The 16747-nt window shown below is 36.1% G+C and overlaps 4 protein-coding genes across 7 annotated transcripts; 2 read left to right on the top strand and 2 right to left on the bottom strand.

Moving 5' to 3' along the window:
* Window positions 1–255: 255 nt before the first annotated feature.
* Window positions 256–3076, top strand: LOC103859185 (lipoamide acyltransferase component of branched-chain alpha-keto acid dehydrogenase complex, mitochondrial). Its single transcript, XM_033287047.1, has 5 exons — window positions 256–827; window positions 1026–1196; window positions 1282–1407; window positions 1779–2684; window positions 2770–3076. Exons 1-5 carry the CDS (start codon window positions 690–692, stop codon window positions 2881–2883), a joined length of 1455 nt encoding a protein of 484 aa, XP_033142938.1. The 5' UTR covers window positions 256–689; the 3' UTR covers window positions 2884–3076.
* On the bottom strand, window positions 2759–7166 carry LOC103859184 (probable pectinesterase/pectinesterase inhibitor 23). Its single transcript, XM_009136683.3, has 3 exons — window positions 5459–7166; window positions 4819–5229; window positions 2759–4230 (listed from the first exon to the last, which is right to left on the bottom strand). The coding sequence occupies exons 1-3, from the start codon at window positions 6090–6092 to the stop codon at window positions 3542–3544; spliced, it is 1734 nt and encodes a 577-aa protein (XP_009134931.1). The 5' UTR covers window positions 6093–7166; the 3' UTR covers window positions 2759–3541.
* Window positions 7167–7180: 14 nt separating this feature from the next.
* Window positions 7181–11312, top strand: LOC103859183 (multiple organellar RNA editing factor 3, mitochondrial). Of its 3 annotated transcripts, XR_004456131.1 has the most exons (5): window positions 7189–7620; window positions 7698–7795; window positions 7945–8010; window positions 8085–8399; window positions 11218–11312. XR_004456131.1 is itself a non-coding variant. In XM_033287059.1 (4 exons), exons 1-3 carry the CDS (start codon window positions 7250–7252, stop codon window positions 7985–7987), a joined length of 591 nt encoding a protein of 196 aa, XP_033142950.1. In that variant the 5' UTR covers window positions 7181–7249; the 3' UTR covers window positions 7988–8010; window positions 8085–8413. The 3 variants fall into 3 exon arrangements, 2 of the variants coding, with proteins under 2 accessions (XP_033142950.1, XP_009134930.1); XM_033287059.1 differs by lacking the exon at window positions 11218–11312 and having other exon boundaries at window positions 7181–7620; window positions 7698–7874; window positions 8085–8413; XM_009136682.3 differs by lacking the exon at window positions 11218–11312 and having other exon boundaries at window positions 8085–8413.
* LOC103860128 lies at window positions 11232–15581 on the bottom strand. Of its 2 annotated transcripts, none has more exons than XM_033287062.1 (2): window positions 15077–15581; window positions 11232–11460 (listed from the first exon to the last, which is right to left on the bottom strand). In XM_033287062.1, exons 1-2 carry the CDS (start codon window positions 15522–15524, stop codon window positions 11363–11365), a joined length of 546 nt encoding a protein of 181 aa, XP_033142953.1. In that variant the 5' UTR covers window positions 15525–15581; the 3' UTR covers window positions 11232–11362. The 2 variants fall into 2 exon arrangements, with proteins under 2 accessions (XP_033142953.1, XP_009135975.2); XM_009137727.2 differs by having other exon boundaries at window positions 11232–11467; window positions 15084–15581.
* Between the last annotated feature and the right edge of the window lie 1166 nt (window positions 15582–16747).

Here is a 16747-nt window from a genome sequence, read left to right as displayed (position 1 = left end):
ATAGTTTTTTTTCATTTTCTTCTGCATATTTACATGTATCGATCATTTTTACATTATCTAGTTCAACTATCTATTTCTGGAAATGAGACAAAGGTCATAACTAAGCCCGGAACTAAAAGCCCAATAAACTCATATTGGGCCTAGAATGGTTATAAGTCGTAACCAACAACTAACTATATTGATTGCGCGACTTCACCTGTCATCAACAACCACCAGTTCGGCCTTTTAATAGAGTGGATGATCATCAGCTAATTAAGCTCAAATCAAGAAGACATGCGTGTTCCTTTGATCCTCCTTAGAAGTTCCGTGCGCTGATTTTTACTGACGTCAGTGGCATCAGATAAGCCGGATCCGTGAACAGTCACTTGGTGATTGGTGTCATGACTCAGGACACATGTGTACCGTTGATCCTCCTTTAAAAAGCTCTGATGTATTTCTGACGTGGCATATATAAACTAATCCGATCATTTTCTTTTTGTTTGTTATCGGCACTAATCCATTAGTTATATCTAATCAGCAGCACTTAGCTTGTTTAATCAGATTAGGACTGAAACACGTTACATTGCCTGACAAGAGTTGTTAAAGTCGAGCTGTTTTAACTTAGAAAGTGAATCCCAATTCATCTGCTTGTTTCTTCTTCTGTTTCTCCCAATACTGTTTTTTAACCAAAAGACCAACCGTGAACGAGGATGATCGCAAGGCGGATCTGGCGGAGCCATCGGTTTCTCCGCCCATTCAGCTCGTCTTCTGTTTGCGCTCCGCCGTTGCTAGCTCCTTATCATTCTCAGTCGTTCGCGTCGCGCCCGTTCCTTGTTCCTTCTCTCTCCGTAAGTTTCTTCAACTTGTGTTAAGTTTTATAATTTTGTCTTAAAAAAAAAGAAGCTTTGAGGTTTGATTGTTTTGGCTCCACTCCGAGGGATCAGTTTCCGACAAGCTAATCCGTTAGTTTTAGGCAGAAGTAACTTCTTTTCTTAGAGGACATAGGTTGAGAAATGTTTGGTCATAATTATCTTGATTTGGTCCAGTTGATGAAATGGTGTGGACGAGGAGGAGGAGGAGGAGGAAGTAGAAGCTGGTATTCAAACGAAGCTATCTCCATAGATTCAAACGCAGGAGGAGGTTTCATTGATGTGCCACTGGCACAAACTGGGGAAGGTATTGCTGAATGTGAGCTTCTCAAGTGGTTTGTCAAAGAGGTCTGTTCTTTCTCTTCATTTCTTTGCTAAAAGATTCAATCTTTTTGGTTTTAATTTCATTTTGATGTTTGCTTTCTCATTACAGGGAGATCCTGTGGAAGAGTTTCAGCCACTCTGTGAAGTTCAGAGCGATAAAGCAACCATTGAGATAACAAGCCGTTTCAAAGGGAAAGTAGCTCTCATTTCACATGCTCCTGGTGACATTATCAAGGTTAGAGAAGCCTACAAGATGACTATTTCAATACTTAAAACTGTATTTAAAGCTCATGGTATCATTGGTGTCTAGTTTTTTTAATAAGGCTATGATTAATCAGGGACCCTCCTGAGCATAGCCAAGTGAAACACATTGGCCTATGACCCCCAAAATTTAAAAAGTAATTTTCATATAAATAGATCTCCAAATTTGTAGAAAAAGAAATTATAAAACTAATTACTTATAGCCCCAAAAAAATCTCAGGACTGCCCATGTGATTAAGCATATTATGCAGATTTTTTGTTAGGGAAAGTTTTCTACACATCAACTAAATGATTTTGACGTTGAAGTCTTTTATATTATAACTTATATATATGTTTATTGTTAAGGTTGGAGAGACTCTGGTTAAGCTGGCTGTAGAAGATGCTAACGATGCTCTTCAAGTATCCTCTGATACTCCAAAAAATGTAGAACCTATCTGCTCAAAGCCAAAACTAGACACTCTTGTTGGAGCTCTATCAACTCCTGCTGTTCGTACCCTTGCTAAAGACCTTGGCATAGACATCAACCTCGTGATTGGAAGCGGTAAAGACGGGAGAGTCTTGAAAGAGGATGTTCTCCAATTCAGTAGCCAGAAACAAAACGTAACTGATTCAGCTCCTTCTGAGAATCCTGTTATAAGAGGAGACTCGGTCTCCACTAACTTTGAAGATCAAATAGTTCCTCTCAGGGGATTCAACAGAGCAATGGTCAAGACAATGACTATGGCTACAAAAGTACCACACTTTCACTTCGTTGAAGAGATAAACTGCGACGCGCTCGTGAAGCTCAAACACTTCTTCAAAGAGCACAACACAGACTCCACCGTTAAACACACGTTCCTCCCCACTTTGATCAAGTCCCTCTCGATGGCTCTAACCAAATACCCCTACGTGAATGGTTGCTTCAACGAGGAGTCGTTAGAGATCATCCTCAAAGGTTCACACAATATTGGAGTTGCGATGGCTACTGAACATGGCCTAGTCGTTCCTAATATAAAGAATGTTCAGTCACTATCTTTACTAGAGATAACCAAAGAGATGTCACGGTTACAGCATTTGGCGACGAACAACAAGCTTAGCCCCGAGGATGTAACAGGTGGAACCATAACTCTGAGTAACATTGGAGCGATCGGTGGGAAGTTTGGTTCCCCTCTTTTGAACTTACCTGAAGTTGCTATTATAGCTCTTGGAAGGATCGAGAAAGTTCCGAAGTTTAAAGAAGACGGGTCTGTTTATCCTGCATCGACAATGATGGTAAGCACTTAGATCATTTCTTGGTTCGGAGATTCTTATTAGTACCAAAGCTTGATCAAGAACTTGTTTTTTTTTTTGGTAACAGGTTAACATAGCTGCGGATCATAGAGTTCTAGATGGAGCAACGGTGGCTCGGTTTTGTTGCCAGTGGAAAGAGTATATTGAGAAACCGGAGTTGCTAATGCTTCAGATGAGATGAGAACAAAACAAAGAAGATTCATGTTTCTTTGTAAAAGTCTCTCTTTATTTAAATCCTGTAGAAGAGAGAACGTGAATTTGTATGAATAATCATCCTAATGTTCGAATAAGATTACGTTTAATGTCTGAACTGAAGACTGTTGTCCGAATGGTGGACAAAATATGGCAAAATTGAATATATTTCTTTTTACTCATGGCAAAATTGATTTGATATTTCGATTTAATCCAGAAAATATAGATATCCTAAATTTTATGGATCAAAGTAAAATATTAATATTGAATATTCATTAAACAAAGCAAATTAAAATTTAAAAGACACAAATCAAATTATATATAAATATTTATACGATAAATTGATTGAAATGCCATAAGTTTGATTATCACATTCAATCAAAAATATTAAACCTAATTCTACATTCTAAACTCAAATGTTAAAGTATTTTTGCCTGAATGTATTTCTCAAAACAGAAGTGATCCACATATTTTCAAAATTCTAAATACTCGCAACTGTAAACTAAACTATCAATAAATTAAACATCATACACTATTTAATTATTTCTATTCACTAATCAGTTCAACTTAGCTACTTCACTCTAACACAGTTTCAGTAGAACACATTTAAAAAAAAAACACACACATGTACAAATTGTAAAAATCTCCTACAAGTTGGCAATGTAAGGAACTTGGGTGTGAGGGATCCACGAGTCACCACCTAAGAACCTACCTCCAGTATATAACTGCGCATCTTCAGCCGTTATATTCTTGACACCAGGCCACTTAACTCTAAGGCTATCATTCGCTCCAAACCCACCACTCAGATACTCGGCGAAGTACAGCGTCTTCAGCGCAAACTCACCTTTCCAGGGAAGCCACCCGTCCGGATCGATCACGTCATCCAGCGCTGACATCAGCATGATCGTCCTCGAGAACCGTTTCCACGGTCTCCCTAGAAAAGACTTCTTCGCGGGTCTCATCGCCATGTACTCCTCATCCCCCGTTATGTGGCAGTTCTGGAACACCAGCCCAGTGGACTCGTGCCTGTCGCTGCGCCCCTGAGCGGCGACGACGCACGTCTGGCCTTTCTTGGGCTTTCTGAAGACGATCACGGAGTTTTGGAGGATGCACTTGGCGTCGCCGAAGACGAAGTCTATGGTTCCCGTGACGGTGCAGTCGCGGTAGAACTGGCGTTGGGAGTGGACGAATAGAGTGTCTTGGTAACCGTCGAATTTGCATTCGTAGAACACGGCGTAGTCCGCTGAGACTCTCATCGCCACCGCCTGGCGTCCGTCTGGTCCTGCTGTGTTCTCGATCCCGATGGCCTTCGCTGTGAAGTGCTCCCCCTCGATTGCTGCCAAGACAAGACACACGGTTAGAAAGGTTCTCTAACGTTAGGCTTTCGGTTTTTGATTTTAGTAATACAGTTATATGAACTATATTTATGAAATTCAGTTTAATTTCTGTTTGGTTATTTTCAACTTTTGGGTTTGGGTAACAAAGTTAGAAATTCTTACTACAAAGTTAGAAACCAATTAATATCCCATAAAATTCTAGTTTTAGTTTGATTCCAGTTTCTTTCAATTTTTCAGATGATTCGGATCAAAATAGATGATTCGAGTATTTTGTATTTAATTTTAGATAATTATGGTTATTTCCGATAAGAAATATCGAATAATTCACATTATTATTTAAAAAACATTTAGATAATTCAGTTTTTTCAAATGATTCGATTATAAATACTGGCTATCTCAAAAGTAAATATAGTTAACATTTTTAGGTATGTAAACTATATTTCAGATATTCTAATATTCATTTGATTTTGGATTTTCTATTCTAGTGATTAGAAACCATTCGGATATTTACGTACATATGTTCGGTTTGGCTCGTTTTGGTTTTAGAGGTTAAAATGCCCAAGGCTATGTGAAAGATTGAAACTCACTGACTGTGGCTGTTAGGAAAGTCTTGACTCTTCCGATGCCGAAGTTGAGGCTGCCTGTAATGATGGTCAAGTTTTGTCCATCACCTATCATAGTGACGTAAGGCATTTTCTTTGTGATCTTTATTTGCTCCTTGTATATACCCGTTTTGATGTAGATGATGAATGGACTGTTGTCTTTGGGAACAAAGTTTAGAGCCTCGGCGATGGTCTTGAACTGTCCACTTCCGTCTTGAGCCACCACCGCATCAGTTCTCGCTGGTGGTGGTGGTGGTGGTGGTTGTGGTTCTAATTCTATTGGTGGTGCTTCTTCTTCTATGAGCCTCCGTACCTCTGGTCTAACCCATGTTGGGATACCATCTTCTTCTGTATTCAAAAGCTTTCTGGCGTATTTCGAAAGAGCTTTTGTTAGTCCTGTTATCATTAAGACTTGCATCACATATTGATTGATTCATATGTATATATATTGGAGACAAGGTTGGTTCTGAAAATTTTGGAGCCAAGGATATTCAATAAGATTTTTTAATTTTTTAAAACAAATAATTTAGAGGCATGTGCCTAAAAATAAATTATTTTTAAAAAAATTTAGACTCAATGTTTGAAAGCTGTGTCGGCCCTGACTAGAGATGTATTTGGTAGATACCTGTGGTGTTGGAATTTGGGAGAATGGTGGAAAGTTCAGTAACCATGGCGAGGCTATTGCTGGTAAGCCTTTTTGATGGTTTGAAGATTTTGCGCATGTCAATCATAAGAGTATTAGACTTAATCTCCTTGAAGGAATCTATACAGGTTTGCTGGAAAGCAATGGCGCCGCTTAGCCAAACCCGAAGATCCTCAACAAAGCCTACAATTTGAGCAGCTGAGAACCCACGGTTAAGACATTTTTTAAGATCATCAATAGCGTCAAACATTAGCTTCTCACATAGCTCAAAAGCATCTTTTGCTTCTGGGTCTTCATCAGTCTTGGGTTTAACATCTATAGAGGCTTTCTTGAGGCCCTGGTTGATGGATTCGATAGTGACGTTGATGGCAAGCTTGATGAGTTCGAGAGGCTCTGTGGAGTTGGGAGAAGCGTCCATTATACTTTTGAGGCATATCTCTTTGTAGTCAGTAGGTGCACAAACTGCTTTAACGGCTTTGGTGGCTTGCCTGATCTGATTTTCATTGGGTGAGTTTTTAGATGTTATGACAGCTACCGAGACAACCATAATCAGTAGCACAGCCGAGACACTACCAGCGACGAGGCATTTCTGTTTCTTGTCCTCATCCAACGCCATTTCTTTGTGGTTTTCTTTATACACAAAACTCAAAAGGCCGAAAGAGGCAATTAATGTGTTTTTAACATGTTAGAAATGGGGCAGACGGGGCCTGCAACTCTGGCTATAAGGCCCCTTCTAGCTATGGTTCTTTTTTGGGATGGGTTTTTGGTGTTTAAATTTTACAAAGGTTTGAACAAATGGCTAGAAAGATCTTGATGGGAGGGTTAATATAGACATGAGTTGCGTTGCTATTTTTGGGATTTAAGGAAATAATATGAGGCTATGTTACATTTTCTGTCTTTAGGAATATTATAGCTTTGCTTCCACAAGTCTGTGTATTATTTCCATATAAAACGTTCGGTTTCCCAGCTTTTATGATAAACCTATGAATAGTATGGGTCTTGGAGGCATGGATGTGTGGGATAAAGTGAAACTATGCTAAATATGATTTTGATAGATAGTTTTATTGCTGAACGAGGAATTGATTAAGAGATGAGAAAGTAAACAGCTGCGAGGAGGCATAAGAGGAATCTCACAGTGGATTATTATTGACAAGTATGAAACAGATGAGAAGATCATGTATAAACTTATGCATGGTTGAGTACTATACTGCTTTGCAGTAAAAAAAGCCAAAACAGCTTTATTGTGAATCTGTGATGTAACTAAAAGAACAATACTATATATGGAAAGTCGCAAACATTATTATTTATTACATTGGGGTAATGTTATTTATTTTTCAGCTAATATATAAAAGTTTTGTTTTACATTTTTACCTTTCATTCACTGAATATTGCAAATTTAACTATTAAATTCTGGTTAAAATTAGTATTGTGGATTATGTGAAAAAAATCTTTTCAACTGTCTCTAGATCCGAATGTTCTAGGGGAACTCCTTTATAGAACTGTTATATGTAAAAAAAAATTCATCTATATCATATACATTTCAGTTAATTTGAGATTATATGATAGTGTAATTGATGATTCTACTGCTAAAATAAGATTTTGAAGCATACATAAGTTAAGGCCCACTGAAAGAGAAATAAATATCTGAATAATAGATAATTAAGGCCCACTTAAAGCCCATATAGTTTCTCGAAGCGTCTGAAAAAGACTGAAGACTGAAGTGAAAGAGAAAGATAGAGAGCAGAAGCCAAAACCCTCACCGGCGAATCGGCGATGGCTCTTTTCACCGCGCGGCGCAAATTAGCGACAGTACTAAGCAAAGCACTCTCTTCTTCTTCGTCGTCGTTCTCTACGCTCTCTTCTCGTTCTCGATTCGCCGTGCCACTAATCGACAAGCTTTCCTCGACCCGAACCGTACTAGGCCCGTGTTACATGCCCACCCGACCCAAGACATCCGGGTCAGGATACTCTCCGCTGAACGATCCTTCGCCGAACTGGAGCAACCGTCCGCCGAAGGAGACGATTCTTCTTGACGGATGCGATTACGAGCATTGGCTCATCGTCATGGAGTTTAATGATCCCAAACCAACCGAAGATGAGATGATCAATGCTTATGTCAAAACGTTAACTTCCGTTGTCGGAAGGCAAGTTCCCATTTCATTTTTTTTTGTCCTTCTCTCATTTCGTTTGTGTATTTGTCATTGATTTGTATGTTTTGTAGCGAGGAAGAGGCAAAGAAGAAGATCTACTCTGTTTCTACTTCGACTTACACTGGCTTTGGTGCTCTGATCTCTGAAGAGCTCTCTTGCAAAGTCAAAGGTGTGAACTTATGTCTTGTTCTGTCCGAATTATTGTTGTTGTCTGTTGGAAGAGGACAAAGAACATATCAGTGTCTTAGGTTTGCAACTTCTTGACCTTGCTTTTGTGTATGTAAGATACGTAATCCAGAGTTGTGTGATTCTTCACAGGATTGCCTGGTGTTCTCTGGGTCCTACCAGATTCTTATCTTGACGTACCCAACAAAGACTATGGAGGTTTGTAATGTTGTTTGAATTTTCGTTTGAATTATTTGAGATATACACTTATCAACTAAACCAATTTTGTTCAGGTGATTTGTACATTGAAGGAAAGGTGATACCCAGACCACAGTATAGGTTCACTGAACAGCGCCAGATCAGAAACCGGTCTAGGCCTAGGTACGATAGGCGCCGTGAGACTATGCAGGTGGAGAGGAGAGAGCCAACACAACAGAACAACTGGAACCAAAATCAACCACCATCATCCACGGGTCATCAAGCTCCGGATAATTAGACAAAGCGCCAGTGCTTAATAATATACTATAAACACTCTACTCCCTAGTTATAATTATATTTTGCATGAACAAGTATGCATCTGAAATGGAGTTTATTAGGCTTAATGAGTTACTAGATTTCTACCCGCACAACCGTGCGGGTATATATTTTCACATTTATATATATATAGATATTTGTTTTACATAATTATTATATATTTTTAATGTTACTCACATATTTAAATGTTTGTATAATTATGCCAAATATAATAATTTCATAGTTTTCATGCTGTAAATTAAAATCATCACATATATATGTTGCCTATTATATATTTGTCCTATTGAATTTGCGTTTGATTGCTAAACTAATTTTTAATGCATGAAACAACATATATGAAAACAATTTTATATTTAATTTATTATAATCATGATCCGTAATTCAAATCGTAGATTTTTTTAGTAATTTTCAATGTTTATTAATTTTATATAATAAATTACTGTATATTAAAAAGTTTAAGATAAGATAAATTTTTATACATGTATTATATAGTTTACTAATATTAACCCGTTCTACCAACATATTATATTTTTAACTTAAATATTTTATATTTATGAAAACAAAATATGTTAACTTATCAATTTAAAATAATTTTATCATATTTTGTTCAATATAACATTTTTATGATAAAATGATAGATATTATTATAAAATTAATAAAATAGGATATAATTTTATTCTTTTAGTGACATTTCATTACTAATTACAAAATTAGTTGAAAATATTTATATTCAATTTATGACAATTAAGATCTTATTATAATCTTTTTCAAGAGATTTGTTAGAATTTTATTTTTTTCTTTAAAAATTAAAAGATATAAAAGATATTATGATTAAAGTAGTTAAAAATATTATATATATTAGCATTAGTGATATACATTTAAAAGAAAATTTAAATGATGGTCCAAATAAAAATATCACTCATAAAAAAATCATGATTTTTATTTTATTAGAAAACAAATTTGAAAAAATTAAAATAGAAATAAATATTTATTTCTAACAAAATCTTTAAAAATTATTAGTAAATGTATTTTTGAAATTAATTAATTTCATTTTATTTAAATTTTCGTTTATAAACTAAAACTATATTCAATTTAATTTCTAATTATATTTTATGATAATTTAAATTAAAACTAACTATTTTTCGAAAGTAAATTTTACAAGATTCTAAGACGATTTTAAAAAGATTTTGTTTGAACATTTTAAATATATTCATTTGTATTTCAAATAAAAAGATAAAGATATTAAAAGATTTAATAATGAACTTATGTAAAATATGATATTTTCTTGGAATGGTCCAAACTAAAAAAAATCACACATGAAAAGAAGTCATGACTTCTGTTTTAATATATTGGATAATTATATTTTATGATAATTTAAATTAAAACTAACTATTTTTCGAAAGTAAATTTAAAAAGATTCTAAGAAGATTTTAAAAAGATTTTGTTAGAACATTTTAAATATATTCATTTGTATTTCAAATAAAAAGATAAAGATATTAAAAGATATAATAATGAACTTATGTAAAATATGATATTTTCTAGGAATGGTCCAAACTAAAAAAATCACACATGAAAAGAAGTCATGACTTCTGTTTTAATATATTAGACTAGATTTCCACCCGCACAACCGTGCAGGAATATATTTTCACATTTATATATATAGATATTTGTTTTACATAATTACTATATATTTTTAATGTTACTCACATATTTAAATGTTGGGACCCCTTAAATGTTTGTATAATTATGCCAAATATAATAATTTTATAGTTTTCATGCTGTAAATTAAAATCATCATATATATATGTTGCTTATTATATATTTGTCCTATTGAATTTACGTTTGATTACTAAACTAAATTTTTTAATGCATGAAACAACATTTATCAAAACAATTTAGTATTTAATTTATTATAATCATGATCCGTAATTCAAATCGCTAGATTTTTTTAGTAATTTTTAATGTTTATTAATTTTATATAGTAAATTACTGTATATTAAAAAGTTTAAGATAAGATAAATTTTTATACATGTATCATATAGTTTACTAATATTAACCCGTTCTACCAACATATTATATTTTAACATAAATATTTTATATTTATGTAAATAAAATATGTTAACTTATCAATTTAAAATAATTTTATCATATTTTGTTCAATATAACGTTTTTATTTTAAAATGATAGATATTATTATAAAATTGATAAAATAGGATATAATTTTATTCTTTTAGTAACTATTTATTACTAATTACAAAATTAGTTGAAAATATTTATATTCAATTTATGACAATTAAGATCTTATTATAATCTTTTTCAAGAGATTTGTTGGAATTTTAAATTTTTTTAAAAAAATTAAAAGATATAAAATATATTATGATTAAAGTAGTTAAAAATATTATATATATTAGCATTAGTGATATACATTTAATAGAAAATTTAAATGATGGTCCAAATAAAAATATCATTCATCAAAAAATCATGATTTTTATTTTATTAGAAAACAAATTTGAAAAAATTAAAATAGAAATGAATATTTAATTCTAACAAAATGTTTAAAAATTATTAATAAATTTATTTTTGAAATTAATTTATTTCATTTTATTTTAAATTTTTGTTTATAAACCAAAACTATATTCAATTTTAATTTCTAATTGTATTTTATGATAATTTAAATTAAAACTAACTAATTTTCAAAAATAAATTTAAAAAGATTCTAAGAAGATTTTGTTAGAATATTTTAAATATATTAATTTGTATTTCAAATAAAAAGATAAATATATTAAAAGATATAATAATGAACTTATGTAAAATATGATATTTTTTAGGAATGGTCCAAACTAAAAAAATCACACATGAAAAGAAGTCATGACTTCTGTTTTAATATATTAGATTACATCTCCACCTTAAATTATCATATGATCATTAATTCATCATCATAAATATATGTACATTGCCTATAAAATATATATACACACGAGAGATCATTTGATGGAACTGAAGCTGTGATTAACAATTTTCCGACACATGACTATTGTCAGCACACCGGAGATAATGTCAGATTCAACTTCTCCCTCTCACCGTCCGTCACGATCCTCACCATCCTCTTGAACGCAAAGTGCACGCAATACGACAACGCGATGAGAGATGTCAATCCAAGTCCCACATTGATCAATAAGTATGTCTTTGTATTGATCGATGACTTCTCTAGGTATATGTGGGTTATGCTATTGAAGGAGAAGAGTGACAATTCAGATCTCTTAGAAACACAAAGAGTTATAAGAACAACTTTTCTTATTAGCTTTAGAAACTACTCAAAACTAAAGCTCTCAATATGTTTCACTTAGATCATATGGAACACCTCTCCATTAGACCTATATTTATATGAAAGACAATTCCCTTTAACATGTGGGATATGGAAAACACAAACCTAACCTAAATAGAAACTTCCTTTTCCTATTTCTAGGTTTCCTTATTGTGTTTATCTTAACATATTAAACATCTAATAATATGTTAAGTTTCCACAAGCTTGGAATTATCCAACATTCACCCCCTTAATTCCAACTTGAATTAGGGAGATCAATTTCTTGAACTCCGATTAAGCTCCTCATTTGCTTGAACTTAATCATCAAGTAATCATCCTCCACCACACCATGGTGTGCGAATCCACCCATTGAATTCACATCTTTCTCAAGGTTAGACCGGATGCTCTCCTTGCTTCCGTACCGCTTCTTCTTAGAATCGGCCCAGTTCTTGTATAACCTTCTCATGACCTCTTCACTTAAGTTGCGATGAGTCTTGTGGCTGAAGCTCACTGCGATGATAACTCTGGTCACATCCGCCATCTTGCGTACATGAGCTCTGGGAAGGATGTCGGCCTTCTGCTCAACACCCAACTGATTTATCTCTGGTTCATCTTCATCCTTTGAGAACCTTGACTCCATTGGTACATGCGTTGTGTCACACGCTTCCACCTTTGTGTCACACACTCCTCCGTGAGTCGTGTTGCACACTCCTACGTGAGTCGTGTTACACACTTCCATCTTTGTGTCACACAGGATTCCTTGAGCATACCTCTCTTGCTTTATTCTGATTCCGTCTGCTCCTTGAATCACCTCTATGCCAAGGTAGTACGTTAGCTTACCTAGATCTGACATCTCGAACTTCTTAGACATCTCCTCCTTGAATTGCCTAATCACCTTAAGCGAAGTTCCTGTCACAAATAGATCATCAACGTAGATGGCTATGATCAAGACGTCTCCTCCTTGAGTCTTGCAGTACACTGATGGTTCCTTCGTGCACTTCTCAAATCTCATCTCCTTGAGAACCTGATCGAGTTTTACACTCCATGCTCTGGGTGCCTGGCGTAACACATGCAACGTCTTGTGTAACACACAAACTCGATCATCTTCTCCTTTCTTCTCAGAACCAGTCGGTCTATCTTCAAGCTCCCATATCTTGTTTCTTGTGATAGACTCCAACTCGTCTTCCATAGCTTCAACCCAATCTTCTTCACAAGATAGGTTGAACTCATCTGAGGCAATCTCTCCTCCTCTATCGGTGCATCCTAGATTGAGCACATCTGAGGCAACCTCTCCTCCTCTATCGGTGCAACCTAGATTGAACATAGCTGAGGCAACCTCTCCTCCTCTATCGGTGTGAGATCTTTTGAACCGATAGAATGCCTCACGATTATCTGCTGGTGTTGGTGGTGTGATACATCCACACAAATTTCCAAGCAATAATCTCACTGGCTTTGATGTACAAATCATGGCCTTAGTCAGGAATGTGTCTCTGGCTTGCTTCCCTGCGAGACATGTGTCACACACGCCTTCTTTGTGTGTTACACTCGGGAATGAGTGTCTCGTTTGCTTCTCTGCGAGACATGTGTCACACACGCCTTCTTCGTGTGTTACACTCTGCATTCCTACGACCATCTCCTTCCTTACCATGTTGTTCATCACTCCATAGCATATATGTCCTTGTCGAGCATGCCACCTCCATGTAGCATCTTCGTCCCTGACATGTAAACATTCCGGGTAGCTTATCTCCATAGGGGTCTTGTAGAGACGGTTTGGAGATCTTGTCACACGAACTAGCAACCTTCCATGCGAATCTGTGAGCGTTAAGTAGACATCTTTCATGTTAACCTCACATCCGTTCTCTGTTGCTTGCCCAAGACTTAATATATTGTGCTTCAGATCAGGTATGTAGTATATGTCCTTGAGTGCCTTCTTCTCTCCAGTCTTGCACACAAATGTAACCACACCCTTTCCTACAATGTCAACACACGATCCATCACCAAACTTCACCTTCCCTTTGGTGTTGAGATTCAAACTCGAAAAGAACTCCTTGTTCCCTGTCATGTGATTGCTCGCTCCATTATCCAAATACCAGACACTTGCATCGCCTTTGTTGATATCAAGATTCTTCGGAATCACCTTATCTTCGTTCAAAAACACCACCTCGTGTACATAGAGTGCATCGGCCTCTTCTGTCTCGTTTAGGTTGGTTTCTTGATCCTTCTCTGACTTCTCGGGACAGACAGTTGCGTAGTGACCAGGCTTGTCACATCTCCAACATATCAGCTTTGAGCGATTCTTTTCCGAGTTGTTATCTTCGGTGTGTGACGCACGGTTTTGGTTGTGTGACCTACCTCGACCTCTGCCTCTACCGTTCCTTCCTCTTCCTCTACCACGAGAATTCTCATAGCCCCTCTGACTATGCTCTTCATTGTTCGAAAACATTAGCTTCCCTTGGTCTTTTTTCTGAGTTTCTTCTCCTACACGCTCCTCGTACGCCTTAAGCCTTCCAACTATGTCTTCAAACCCCGTCGAGTTGAGATCTAGGACTTGCTCAAGTGATGCTACGATCTGGATATACTTGTGTCTTGGAAGACCCTTCAAGAACTTCTTGACCATCTTGGATTCTTCTATGTTTTCCCCCAAAGAGGTTGCTTTGGATGATAGGCCCGATATCTTCCCCGCGAAGTCATCGACCGTATCTGAATCATCCATCTTCAACCTGTCAAACTCCGCCATCAACGTCTGAAGTCTCGCCTCCCTTACACGATCAGCTCCTAGGTGTCGCGACTTGATGGCGTTCCAGATCTCTTTTGATGCGGTTTGTTCTCCCACCTGGAGAATCAATGTTTCGGGAACAGATTGAAACAAAAGAGCTATCGCAACATCGTTCTTCTTTTGATCATCTGAACCGGGTTCGATTGTGTCCCACACTTCATGAACACGTAGTAGAACCTTCATCCTCATCGACCAAACTGTGTAGTTTGTCGATGACAACATCGGACATTGGATGGATGTAGATCCAAAGTCCTTCGTGCGTGGAGCCCTAGTCACGTCAGCCATCTTGCCGTCGCGATATCTTGTTCACAAGCACCAGGATCTTAAGCTACAACTTAAGCTTAGATCGAGTCTCCAACCTGAGGCTCTGATACCAATTCAGATCTCTTAGAAACACAAAGAGTTATAAGAACAACTTTTCTTATTAGCTTTAGAAACTACTCAAAACTAAAGCTCTCAATATGTTTCACTTAGATCATATGGAACACCTCTCCATTAGACCTATATTTATATGAAAGACAATTCCCTTTAACATGTGGGATATGGAAAACACAAACCTAACCTAAATAGAAACTTCCTTTTCCTATTTCTAGGTTTCCTTATTGTGTTTATCTTAACATATTAAACATCTAATAATATGTTAAGTTTCCACAAGCTTGGAATTATCCAACACGCGATCCAGCAAATCACTTCGTACACGAACTCCATCGCCGGATCCGACCAAGACGATGACTCATCCCAATTTCCACCTCCGCCGTAGCTCCATCCCTTCCCACCGCCGCCGCCATCACCTCCACCGCCGAATCCGAACGGACCGTCGTTACCACCGAAACCGCCTTCTAATACAAACCGACCGAAATCTCCTCCGTCTTCCGAATCGCCGCCGAACGAAACGCGCTTCGTGCGCCGCTTTTTGCGGATCCGGCGGATTGTCTTAATAGAGCTGGATTGTATCGACGGAGCGATTGCATCGACGGGGAAGATAACCGGCGGTGCTTGATCAACGGAGGAATCGGCGAATGAAATGTGTTCCCACCGGTTAAGTAGAGATTTCCCAAACGCTATGCCTTGCTTCGCCGTGCAAACTGAGATTGTATCGGCGATCAGACAGAACTCCATGATCTAGAAATCCGACGACGACCTTGTTCTATTTTTTTTTTTTTTCGCACGAAAATGGTTTGGATTAGGGATTTGTCTTGCTTGCCGGTTAAGTTCGGTAATAAATATCGTGGGAGGCGGGCGAATTCGGACACGTAACTGGTCCGTGTCGTATATAAAACATCACGTGTGTTTAGAAAGAAACTATTGTAGTAACACTCAAGTGGGCCACATATACTAGTTTGAAACCACACTTTATGGGCCATATTACTTAAATTTGGCCCATATTGAGTATATGTGTTGTGTTATCCGTTGATCTTTCTAAGTTCTTGTTTTCAAATTGTATGACCTCAAACAAGTTATATGCCTTGTAAGTTGTAACCGTTATGATAATTTATATAATAAAAAAAAACTAATTACATAATTTATTTAAAACCCCAGGACTAATTGGCAGAAAACTTATTTCTAATCAAGAAGTTAGCATCCCCATGTGATTTATTTTACTTTAGGGTGGCCAATTACAACCGCTATGTTTGACTTAATACTGATCTTGAGCAGTGATGAGTTAGATTCCAAATTCTAGATTACTGAAGTTTGTTTGGCTTCATTACAATAAGTCAACCCACACGTAAAACCTTTTCTTTAAAAGTTAGTTTATGTGATATACAAATCAGTGTTTGTAAGTATTTATTTTCACTTTGAGCTTCTAAATCAACGTGCGTGCATGTAACATTAGGTATATACTTAGCTTCCAAAGCCAAAGCCATTCTCTTATACTATTGCTGCTGTCTCGAGTTATGTTCAAACATCAAGCACCAGAAAGAAAATCACGAAATCCAATATAAATCCAAAGCCAGAGATATATATATGTAGTATATGTTATAATTTGAGTTTACATTTTTATGCCTATACAACCCATCAAATCTTGTGCTATGGAATTGGAAACCAATAAATCATTGCAGCTTTGATATTTCATGTAGTCGGTAAAAAGAACATATAAGTTAGGTAGTCTCTTCATTTGCTTGTTTTTATTACCTAGCTACTTTGCTTGTTTTCACCTATTTCATTTGATTTCGAATAAAGGCATCCTTTAGTATATGGCTGTTCATCTCTGTTTTATGTGTCACAAGTCTCATGTTCTACTATTGAATTTCTAGATTTAACAGCTATTAAATGTGTACATGATTTATAAAGTACTTTTACAATATATATAATTGATCATGATCGTATGTGTAATATAAAAA

This window comes from Brassica rapa, chromosome A03 (genome assembly GCF_000309985.2).
Source record: "Brassica rapa cultivar Chiifu-401-42 chromosome A03, CAAS_Brap_v3.01, whole genome shotgun sequence".
Classification (NCBI taxonomy): Eukaryota; Viridiplantae; Streptophyta; class Magnoliopsida; order Brassicales; family Brassicaceae; genus Brassica; species Brassica rapa.
Note: the sequence above shows the minus strand (reverse complement) of the source record. Positions and strands in the feature narration are given on the sequence as shown.